The sequence below is a fragment of the Cnephaeus nilssonii genome (assembly GCF_951640355.1).
Source record: "Cnephaeus nilssonii genome assembly, chromosome: 13".
NCBI lineage: Eukaryota > Metazoa > Chordata > Mammalia > Chiroptera > Vespertilionidae > Cnephaeus > Cnephaeus nilssonii.
The window spans coordinates 70,895,893-70,908,052 of NC_137084.1; the positions used below are offsets into that span (position 1 = coordinate 70,895,893).

General features: G+C 47.3%; 1 protein-coding gene and 1 long non-coding RNA gene across 2 annotated transcripts in view; one reads left to right on the plus strand and one right to left on the minus strand.

Moving 5' to 3' along the window:
• Nucleotides 1-7,872, minus strand: part of ACAT1 (acetyl-CoA acetyltransferase 1) — a 29,146-nt gene extending 21,274 nt beyond the window's left edge. The window contains exon 1 of the mRNA XM_079787157.1: nt 7,682-7,872. Within this exon, the coding sequence (XP_079643283.1) occupies nt 7,682-7,753 (72 nt within the window). The 5' untranslated portion in view covers nt 7,754-7,872. The remainder of the gene's footprint in view (nt 1-7,681) is intronic.
• Nucleotides 7,873-7,976: 104 nt separating this feature from the next.
• On the plus strand, nt 7,977-9,840 carry LOC307109976. The gene is made up of 4 exons (XR_013814429.1): nt 7,977-8,049; nt 8,170-8,289; nt 8,900-8,977; nt 9,570-9,840. It is a non-coding gene; the product is annotated as an uncharacterized lncRNA (long non-coding RNA).
• The last annotated feature ends 2,320 nt before the right edge of the window (nt 9,841-12,160 follow it).

Below are 12,160 nucleotides of genomic sequence, written 5' to 3' on the forward strand. Positions count from 1 at the left end.
GACTTCACCAGAAAACGAAATCCTATATAATAAAAGGGTAATATACAAATTGATCCTAGCGGAACGCCAGGGAATGACCAGTCGCTATGACGTGCACTGACCACCAGGGGGCAGATGCTCAACGCAGGAGCTGCCCCCTGGTGGCCAGTGCGCTCCCACAGGGAGAGTTCCGCTCAGCCACAAGCCAGGCTGACAGCTGCCAGTGCAGCGGTGGTGCACCCCCACCCCCAGGACATGAATTTTCATGTACCAGGCCTCTAGTTTTAGAATAACAGGCATACCAGAAGAGAGGGAGAAGAGAGAGCCTCTTCAAACAAACAGTAGATGAGAATTTCCCAACCCTATGGAAAGAACTAGATCCTTGAATCCAAGAAGCAAACAGAACACCTAGTTACCTTAATCCAAAGAGGCCCTCTCCAAGGCACATTGTTTTCTCTGTTTTGTTTTATATGGTTTTTTTAAATATATTTTTATTGATTTCAGAGAAGGAGGGAGAGGGAGAGAAAGAACATCAATGATGAGAGAGAATCATTGATCGGCTGCCTCCTGCACGTCCAACACTGGGATTGAGCCCACAACAAGCATGTGCCCTGACCGGGAATCAAAGCATGATCTCCTGGTTCCTGGATCAATGCTCAACCACTGAGCCATGCTGGCTGGGCTCTCCAAGGCACACTGTATTAAAACTATCAAAAATTAATGAAAAAGAAAAAGTTCTCAAAGCATCCAGGGGAAAGAAGGAAGTGACCTACGAAGGAAACCCCATCAGGTTAGATTTGCACCTCTGAAAGCCATGTCATTAGATTAGCAAGGTTTGTGTTTTTACTCTCCTGAGCTTCACACGGCCACCCAAGTGAGTGTATACGTACTGGCCCAGGCCAGCACACATCTGTACTCAGTAGGCAAGTCCCAAGTGCACCTGCTTAATGCATGTGCTCCTCAGTATCAGCTGTGCAATAACAAGTGTACCCTTAACATGTCTTAAGTTGGGCTGCTGCTTACTTAACCGACTTATGAAGGATTCTAACATATTACCTGTGATCCAATTTTGAATTAAAAGTTCCTACTTGTAGTAAACATGCCAGTCATTGCTCTCCAAATCAAAGGGTCTGTAAGGGACAGCCTTAGGCATGTACAATGTGACTCCCATATCCTCCCAGTAGTCAGAGCAAACAGGACCAAGAATGGAAGGGCCTTTGGCCCACGCTGGCACCCTGAGGGTCAACTACACGATGACGGGCACTTGAACTGAAAGGTCACAAAGGGCTGGAGCTACTCAGCACCATGGCAAGCAAATGCCATGTAAAAGCAGAGGTTACAGCAAAGAGAAAAGTCATGAGTAAGCAGAGAAGCAAAGGAGGAAAACCTACACAGAGAAAAGGAGGAAAATGGCCATGGCTCACGCCAATCGTCAAGGAAGATTCTGTGCTTAGTGATCTAGTTAGGTTTTCAGCAACACTCTATTTTCTATCCTTGGATGTCCAGAGCTTGCCTTTGTATATCTTCAAATATGCCCCTTTCTACTTAGTTTGGAATGGGATGTTGTTCCTTGCAATCAAAGGGCCTTTTAAGCAACTTCTACTCTTCTTTAATGTTTCTGGTTCCATTTAATTGGAAGTTCCCTCGTCTCTCCACTTTGCCCTGAATCCCAACTCCAGTTGCCTTTTCAAAGATGCCACATCTGCCCAGTCAGCTCAGTGGCTGAGCGTCGACCTATGACCCAGGAGATCATGGTTCAATCCCTGGTCAGGGCACATGCCTGGGTTGCAGGCTCGATCCCCAGTAGGGTGCAGGCGGGAGGTGGCTGATCAATGATTCTCTCTCATCACTGATGTTTCTCTCTCTTCTTCTCCCTTCCTCACTGAAATCAATAAAAATATATTTTTAAAACAAAATGGGATACGATCAACATTAAAAAAAAAAAAGTTGCCACATCTTCCATGATCCCTTTCCTCTCCCCTACATCACACCCCCCCCCCCCCCTTTACTCTTGGTTCATACCATAAGCATACAACAGGCTCTGGGTCCTCCCACCTAAAAAACAAATTTCCCTGAGGCCACATTCCCACTGAACTCTCACCTCATTTCTTAGCTCCCTTGTACAATGTAAGTTCTCCAACAAGTTACTACAAGTTCTGTTTCCTTGTCCTCACCTCCTGTTTTCTGTTCAACCTCCTCCAATCTGGCTGTTAGCTATACTATTAAGGTTCTGAGCAAAATCCAGTAAACACTATAATCACCTCTTGGCAACTTTGGGTTCACTTTTCTTCTTTGGGAATCATGCACAGTGCTAGGAGGGGGAAAGTAGGCTTTTTCTTTTCTTTACTGTAGCCTTCCACAATGTATGAAAAAGCACCTGGTAATTAAACTACAAGGTTGCTCACGCCTTTGATTCAAACAGCCCCTCTGTTCAAACGGCAAGACAAGGTAAGCTACTTTCAAGGCTACATCTTACATACCCCTCCTCCACAGAAACGGGGGCCAGAACGTTTCTAGTTAGTAGAAGGACTCTACTCCCTCCCTTTCAAACCCAAGCTGGTCCCTTTTTGAACTCTTTGTAACTTTCGCTCTAAGAATGTTTTATAGGCTTGTGAAGATCCTGCTAGACACCTCTCTAGGACATCTGCCTGGACTAAAAACAAACTTTTCAAAGACAACCCCCAGATATCTGCTCAACTCCAGCCCCCAAATCTTCCTCCCTTCCTTGTCACCTGGCAACAGCAGCCATTAAAAGAGCAGGCCAGGGTTCATTTCTTTGCCTTTATATTGATTAGTATGTACAGGCGGCCCTTTCCCTTTGGGAAAGTAAAAGAAACTCTGTGAATCTATCTCTTCTCTCAGTTGTGAATTCCTTCATAGCCCGAGTCTCAGGCCAGAACCCTAACACACCGTAGTTAAGAGCCAGGGCTTTTTTCAAATGGGTTGTTTTGAGAATGAAATGAGGTGATATATGTAATCCACTATGCAAACCCTCCCTTTCCTCAGCTTCTATCTTAACTCCGTCTAGAGTTTCCCTCAGACCTCCCTAACTTCCTGTCTCCTTGCTGTCTCATCCTCCCGCCCCCAACCTCTCAGTGCTAGAATGTCCCAGGGCTCTGTTCTAGGCCTTTTAATTTTACAGCTTCACTGTCTCCTTAACCATAGCTAGTCCCGTGGCTTTAAACGGCACTAACGTCCTGATGATTTCCAAATTTCTATTTCCAGCCTTCCCTCTCAAGTGACCTCCAGACTCATGGATCCAAGTGCTGACCTGACAGCTTCAATTTTTTTAATGTTTTTTTATTTTTGGATGTTGTTGTTTTTTCCTTGGAAAGAGGAAGAGAGAGAGAGAAACATTGATCAGCTGCCTCCTGCACACTCCCTACTAGGGATAGCGCCCACAACCCAGGCATGTGCCCTGACCCTGAATTGAACCAGAGACCTCTTGGTGCCTGTGGCTCAATCCACCAGCTGGGCCTGATAGCTTCAATTTAATGACCAAGTCATGGCTCTCAATCTCCATGCCTAGGAAATTAGTTTTTCCCCCAGTATTTCCCACCTCACAACATTGCATCACAATTAATCTAGGTGCTCAAGCCAAAATCTTAGGACTCGCCTTTCATCTTTCCTTAAAACCCAGATACTCTATCACAGGTACTGTCGATACTGTGTCCAAAATATACCTCAATTCTTCCACTTTGCTTCATCCCACTACCGCCATCTTGTTCCAGCCACCTCCTCTTGCTACTATAATAACCTTCTACCTCGTTTCCTACTTTCCAACTTCCCTTCCAGTTCATCCAGCTTTAAAAATGTAAATTGGGTCACATTACTCCCCTAATTAAAATCCTCTGATGGCTTTCCATAGCCCTTGGAATAGTACCCAAACTCTTCCCCTTATCTTACAAGACCCAGTATGATCTGGTTCCTGATTTTCTTTCCAAACTCCCATCACTCTTGCTGTATGCCAGGCGCACCAGCCTCTGCCTGTTCTGAACCCATTCCCACCTCCAGATCTCGGCCATGTGCCTCTGCCGGTAAGTCTTTCCCCCGAGCTTCACGGCTGGTTCATTTTCATTCTTTAGGTCTCAGCTCAGAAGACACATCCCCAGAGTGGTTCTCCCTAGCTACCCTGTTTAAAGTTGGCCTCCCTTATTTCCACATGTTTACTTTCTTCAAAGCACCTCTCACACTGTGTAAACACGGGGTTCACATCTTTAGTCTCTCTCTCTCAACCTAATGCAAACTTCCTGAGAGCACGGCCGTCTCTCCTTCACTGCTACAGCGCTGGCACTGGGCACTGGGCCCACTTAACTCATTCAATACCTCAGGAATGAATGACAAAATCATAGAACAATCATCTTCCAAGGGCAGCTCAGCTGTACCACCCACTCGGCAGGCCTCACCTGATCATGCCAGGCAGAGATAGGAACTCCCATCCCAGCTGCCACAGTGCCCTGTGCACACCCTAATTTTTCCAGGAATACATAATTTTGTAACCCTGAGGCCCCCACAGGACTGTGAGTTCCAAGAAGAGATTGATTTCATTTTCTATCCCAGTGATGGCTAGGAGATGCTATACAAATATTTGAACAAAGTCTGGTGCTTACTAGCCACTCAAAATCATTTCAGGCAGGGGAAATACATTCTGAAGCCACAAAATGGGGTAACGAGGGCCTATTTTACACGGGAGGGTGAAAGAAGCGCTCTCTGGAGATGTCATGGAGCTGAGAAATGACTATGAAAGCGTCAGCCTTGGGGAGATCTAGGACAGAGTGTTGGAGGCACAGGGGAGAACTCGGACAAAGGCCTTGGGTTAGGAGCAAGCTTGGCACGTGCCCAGTGTAGGCGGCGGAGTAGTGTGGCAAGAGCCACATCCTCAGGAACGCACAGCCAGAGCCGAGCGCAGGCTGGATCAGTAAGCAGGGACCCAGCAGGCCATGAGGAGGAGTCTGTTCTCTGGTCGGTGCAAGGAGAAGCCACTGCAGGCTTTCCTGTTATAAAAAGGTCACTCTGACCGCAGTGTGGAGAACTGACTGTAAGGGACAGACAGTAGGAAAAGGAGGTGCCCAGCAAGAGTTATGTGGCTAGTCACAAAAGGGTTGCATACAAACAGAGAGATCCGAAATATGTCTTAAGAGCTGTGACTTTCTGCCCGGCTGGCATGGCTCAGTGTGTGCACCTATGAATCAGGAGGTCACAGTTCGATTCCTGGTCAGGGCACATGCTGGGATTGCAGGCTTAATCCCCGGTGTGGGGTGTGCAGGAGGCAGCTGATCTCAATGATTCTCTCTCATCGTTGACGTTTCTCTCTTTCTCCCTCTCCCTTCCTCTGTGAAATCAATACTATATATATATATATATATATATATATATATATATATATATATATATATATATTAAAAAAAGAGCAGTGATTTTCAACCCTTCTCATCTCATGGCATACATAAACTAATTACTAAAATTCTGCCACACACCAAAAAATATAGTTTTTGCCGATATGACAAAACAATTGATATAATTTTGATACACTCACACCAGACAGCTATTGTTGTGTAGGCTGTTATCATTTTTTTGACAATCTAAGGGAAAAGAGGTCAGTACCCCTGACTAAATAGTCATGTATTGCATGTTTTAAAATTCTTGCAGCCCACAGGTTGAAAATTGCTGTTTTAGAACTAGAACCAGCCAGTAGGTACTATTATTCTTATTTTACAGGTAAGGAGACTAAAAGTATAGGCAGGCCAAGGTCCATTCCACAGAATGAGACCGAATATTGAAATTCCTGTTAAAGCAAACATATTGCCATGGTTAGTAAATAGCCACTTAATTCAAGTAACCAAAAAGGCCATGCCTCCTCTATTGTGCCTCATGTTGTGTGTTTTTTTATACAGATTGTAGGCAAGACCCTCCATCAACAAAAATATTACAACTCCCTGTGGTGGTCTGGAACCAAACCTGCAATATCTCCGAGGTTTGTCTCTACAACTAATTCCTCGAGTTCAATAAAATGAACACAGTAAGTCACATGCAGGAATGTGACTTACGGCTTCATTTTTCTCATCAGCAACATTTGTGTTTAGCTGTAAACTCTTAAACTATAATAAGGTTCTGCTCTTGCCTTTTTCTTTTTTTTTTTCTTCATAGAGTACCTACCTAATTCACCTGCTCAACACTGGTTGAAACCTAGGTTAACCTAATTACATTTTTGTGATTTCCCAAGTCATTCCATGAAACTAACAAATATGCTGATTAAAAACTCATTTTTCCAAAAAGAAACAAAAAAAGAAAAACTCATTTTTCCTGGAAACCTATTCCTCCTGACTTTTCAGTGAGCTTAGTCACCTGGGATTAATTTCAGATTCTTCCTCTTCCCCTGGCTCCATGCCCTCACTCCGTATTTGTCAAGTTCTACATGTATTTTTTTCACAATCCCTTGCACAATGCTCACCTATTGCCAGCACGCTAGTTCCAGTTACTTGACACCTGAAATAGTCGTTTTCTCCCCCACTTCAATCTTCCCTGACCTCTGATTATGACAAAAAAAACACACATAAATATCAACGGTCCCCACTGACTTGGGTCAAATGCAAACTCTCCCAACACAACTGGATTTCAAAGTATTATCACCCCAACCAAACTGGGAAAACTCCCGCTCCACCCACCACACCCTGCCGCTCTGCACCTACTCCGAGGCTCGGCCAGCCCCTCACCCCGCAGGGTGCGCTCCCTCGCTGGGATACACAGCGGGGGTGGGGTGGGGGGGATGCTCTCTTTTCAGGCTGTCGCTCCTGTGTCCCCTGAACAGCCCGAGGAGAGACATGTATCCGGACACCCTCACTATGTAAGCTTGATTGTCAAGCACAATCCGCCCTCCATATCCAGGGGTTCTGCATCGAGGGATTCAACCAACCGCCAATGGAAGACATCTGGCAAACTTGTTCCGTTGTTGCTGACGGGCACTACTTAGTTAACCTGCAGTGGTTGACGGCTGCATCTATACCAAACATGGACAGACCTCGTCCCCCTAAGCAATACAGTATAACAACTATTGACATGTATTAGGGGTGGTAAGCAGACTGGAGATGACAAAGCATATGGGGAGGATTGCAGTTACATGGAAACGCTATGCATGCCATTTTCTGTCAGGGGCTGAGCCGGGGGTCCTGGAACCAAACCCCTGCGGCTATCGAGGGGCAACTGTGTAATTCCGTCCGCGAATTATGGGCGCCTGTGACTTTCCCTGATAAGGTGAAATCTTTGCAGTTCCCGGAGTAGGTGCATCTTTGCAGTATCACCTAGTTCCTCGCACCTTGTGAGCCCAATGATCACCTGCTGCATGAAAATAAAATCTCTTGATAATAATACAGACATGTTTTTTGTTTGTTTGTTTTAAGCTCGGAAATAGTGTTATGGGCCTTGGATACTGTCAGGCAAGGCCGGGCCAACCCCGGGTGTCCGCCTGCCAAACTCTGTGGCCCCTTCTACACACCATTGAGCAATTCTGACGATTACGGAAGAAACCCTGGAGCGGAAACGCGCTTTGGGCCAGTACCGGGCCGTGCGCGCCGTCGGCACCGGGGGCTTCCGGACGAGGCGGGTCCCCAGGCCTCCGGGCCCCGCTCCGTCCCGCCCGGGCCGCGGGCCGCACCCTGCCGGCGGCGGGAGACGGCGCGCCGGTCCGGGCCCCAGCCCCTCTCACCTGCATCTGCCTCCGAAGCAGGGGGCTGCGCCCGCGGGCGCCACCGCGCAGAAGGGCCGCCAGCACAGCCATGGTCGCCGAGCGGAGCGGAGACGTCAAGGGCACAGGCCGCTGAGTGCGGCAGGCGCCCCGCCGCGCCCCTCCGCCTCCCGCCGCTGGCCCGGCGCCCGCCGCCGCCCGCGGAGCAGCCCTCCGCCAATAGCAGCCTCGGCCCGCGGGGCCCGCGGCGATTGGCCGGCAGCCAGAGGAGGGCGGGGCAGCCGGCCCCCGAGCCCTCTAGCCCCGCCTGCCGCCGGGCTGGCCAGAACCTGCAAGCTCCAAGGAGCTGGGAGAGCCAGCTGGGAGCCCAGGCAAACACTTACCACGCTGTTAGTGTCTGATACACAACTTTTTAAATTTTTCATTTGTTGTAGAGAGAGTGGAAGGTAGAGAGAGAGAAACATCGCTTTGTTGTTCAACTTACTGATGCGTGCACTGGTTTCTTATAGGTGCCCTGACCCAGAATGGGACCTGCAACCTTGGCCTATCTGTCCTGACCACACTCTGACCAACTGAACTAACCGGCCAGGGACCGGCTATACCACTTCTGACCTTCCAGAGTCACTGGTGTAAGTGTAACTGGGCCTTCTCCTTTCACTGAGCACGTTCTCTCACTTATACCCACAAAGGACAAGGGAAAGTCGTGAAAAATATTCTTAGGCAATCCAATTAGCTTTTAGTTTGTGATGAGGTAATTTTGCAATTGGTTTGCAGCAGAAGGAGGAAAACGAGGAATAGAATACATATTAGCAGCTAACTTTACTGAACAATTAATGATTAATATTCACAAAAACTCCATGAATTGGATGCTATCATCTACCCCTTCACTGATGAGGTAATGTGGGGGAGGAAGAAATTTTCCTCTGTCCTGGAAGTTCCTCTGGCTGTTCCAGTAATCAAATAGACATGAAACCATTTAACAAGAGAAAATAACGAAATTTAAGACATACATATGGCCGAAACCGGTTTGGCTCAGTGGATAGAGCGTCGGTCTGCGGACTGAAAGGTCCCAGGTTCGATTCCAGTCAAGGGCATGTACATTGGTTGCGGGCACATCCCCGGTGGGGGGTGTGCAGGAGGCAGCTGGTCGATGTTTCTCTCTCATCGATGTTTCTAGCTCTCTATCCCTCTCCCTTCCTCTCTGTGGAAAACCAATAAAATATATTTTTTTTAAAAAAGACATACATATGGGAACCCCGAATACATGAAAGAGAGCCCCCACATGCAAGAGAAGTTCAAGGCAGAAAGGGAACATGGGTATGTATTTAAGACATCCTGAGCGAGTGATGAGGTAAGGTGCTTTGGGGGATTCAAAGAGGCATTACAACATAATAAGAAGAGCAGGTGTTTAGGAAATAAGAGTTCGTTCTGCCCTACAGATGTGTCGGAAGAGGCCCTCATTCAAGTTCTCCCAGGTAGTCAAGGGAAGGCAGGAGTTTCTCCTGAGCCCTCAGCTAAAGTTTCCATTAGCTCAAAACAATCCCCATACCACAGAGGCACATCTCGGGGTGACTATCTCTGAACCCCCACAATAAAGGACAAAGTAAAGAACTTTTTGTCCATGATTGCACAGCAAGTGGGTGGGGCAGCTGGAGTGCTCTAATATCATATGTCACAGAATGAAATGCTTGCTCTCTCTGATGGCCTGCACGAAGTAACGACCCTTTGTCAATGATTCACAGGAATCCCATAACTGGGCTTGATAGGGGGGACCTATAACCCAATAGCTAGAGCACCTGAATTAATCTGAAAAGTAATCATACTATTTTAAATCTTAGAACACATATACTTATGTGAGTAGGGGGCTAAGTTTCTTAAATATAAATAGGGGACTAAGTTTTTCTTAAAGTTTCCTTTTCAAGGCCTATGAGAAGCGATTAAGGAGGTGACTCAGCTGTGAATCCAGAACCGATAAGCAGGGTCAGACCAACCCACCAGGAGTCAACACATCATCTCATCAACATCACATCCTCACGGATGACTAAAGACAATAGCTTATGTCCGTTCCCAGCCTCACCCCAGCCCCTTCCCCTTCATAATCCTGTCCCCTGCACCTTGCTGGAAGACAGGATTTGAATGCTTGTAAGCGCCCTGTCTTCTTGGTTGGCTAGCCTTCTCAATAAACGCCTAATATGATTCACCCCTGCCTTCATTATTGGACACAGCGACAGGCAGCCTGAGCCCAATGGGGGGGTGGGGGGGACATTAACAGACTCAGGTCAGCGGGAGTCAATGGACCAAGAACCAATGGGGGCTGGGGGTAGGGGGGAGGGAAGGATTGAGACATTACCCACTCTTCCTAGGATCCCTATAGAAGCCTACCTATCTAAAGCCAGCAACCATCCCTTACCTCATCCTTACTCCCTTTCCTTAACAATAAAACAAGCCTGCCCTAGCCGGTTTGGCTCAGTGGATAGAGCGTCGGCCTGCAGACCAAAGGGTCCCAGGTTCAATTCTGATCAAGGGCACGTACCTCGGTTGCAGGCTCCTCCCCGGCCAGGCCCTGGTTGGGCTCTTGCACAAGGCAACTAATCGATGTGTTTCTCTGACATAGATATTTCTCTCTGTCTTTCCCTCTCTCGTCCACTCTCTCTAAAAATCAATGGAAAAATATCCTCGGGTGAGGATTAAAAAAAAAAAAAAAAAATGCCTGGATTCCAGACTGTCCTTAAGATGGATTTGAGCTAGGCATGGTCTATCAATAAATTTTCCCTTGCTCCATTGATCTTGAACATTGGCCTTTCTTTTGAAGCATCGGGCATGCAAACCTTGGGCCTGCAACAATTACATTGCACTGCTTTCCTGTACCTTTTCCCAGAGAACGACATACATGTTAACTATGCTCGTTCTCACACTTTGGAAACCCATTACTTAACGTTGGATCCTCAGCTGGAGACAGCAAATCTTTGTAAGAGTTGCTTTGTTACTTTGTAAGATTATTTTCCTTCACACTGATTGCCATATACTAGATAAAAGGAGTGAAAACATACAAAATGAGCACTTCAACTCAACTTACTCCAAGCCAAACCCAGGTTTTTCCTAAAGTAAAATCTCCCTGGCCCCCCACTTACATTTTGCTTAACTTGTTTTTACATTTTGTTGGCAGCTATGGGAGATTGTGTTTTTCAAAATGTCCACACTTATCATTAAACCATCCCACAAGCTCTTCTTCTTTGTTTTTCCCTTACGCTCCTTTTTCAAGGTGATATGCTCCCTCCTCCAACCAGAGGTGGGTCAGTTCTCTCCTCTTGAATCTGGGCAGGGACTGTTGACTGCCTCCACCAGAGGAATATGGCTCAAGTGAGGGTATGTGACTTCCCAGGCCAGGTCCAGCCAGACATATGGATAAAAAGCCCTCAGATGCTTCCAGTCCCTAGCCTTCCACCCTACTAACTGTGCCCCAGACATTGTGGAGCAGAGACAAGCTATCCCTCTGTTATCAGAAAAGCAAACTGACCCAGAGTAGGTTTGCCTAAGGCTGGCCAGTAGTACGGGCGCTCTTGACTTTGTGCAGAAAAGATTTCACAAGAGTCCAGGTGTTTTTGAGAGGATGTTTATTAAAGCTGGGGACAGTGAAACAAAGGAAGGGCTTAGGGTAGAAGAAGCAACAGGAGGCGAGGCGGGTTGGCTCTCTAGAATTATGATAGGAAAGAAGTGAGCCACGCTGGGCTGCATGAGTTCACTGAAAAGGACAAGTCACAGTGACCGAAGGGAGCCAAGGTGGGGCTGCTGCTAGCTGGAAAGTCAGAGAAAAAGGGGGCCTTGGAGACAGGTTCCGGGGGTGAGCCCATGATGAGCTGCCACTGCCCACTGCTCCCCTGGGTGCAAGTACCTTGGGGACCCTTCGAGTTTAGGAGGAAGGAAGTAGAAAGTTTATGCCTGAGAAAAGGCATGGGCATGCTCTAGAGAGAACCCAAGCTGGGTCCTGTATCTTTTTTTTTTTTAAATATATTTTATTGATTTTTCACAGAGAGGAAGAGAGAGGGATAGAGAGCTAGAAACATTGATGATAGAGAAACATCGATCAGCTGCCTCTTGCACAACCCCTACTGGGGATGTGCCCGCAACCAAGGTACATGCCCCTGACCGGAATCGAACCCGGGACCCTTCAGTCCGCAGGCCGACGCTCTATCCACTGAGCCAAACCGGTTTCGGCTGGGTCCTGTATCTTGAGCAGGCGTCCTCCAACTACAGCCTGCGGGCCACATGCGGGTGTTTTTGCCGTTTTGTTTTTTTTACTTCAAAATAAGATATGTGCAGTGTGCATAGGAATTTGTTCATAGTTTTTTTAAAACTATAGTCCGGCCCTCCAACGGTCTGAGGGACAGTGAACTGGCCCCCTGTTTAAAAAGTTTGAGGACCCCTGAGGCTTTAATCTCTCTTCTGCAAGCAGAAATCCAAGGTGAGGTCTCAGGGGAGGGTCTTAACAGAATATTCATT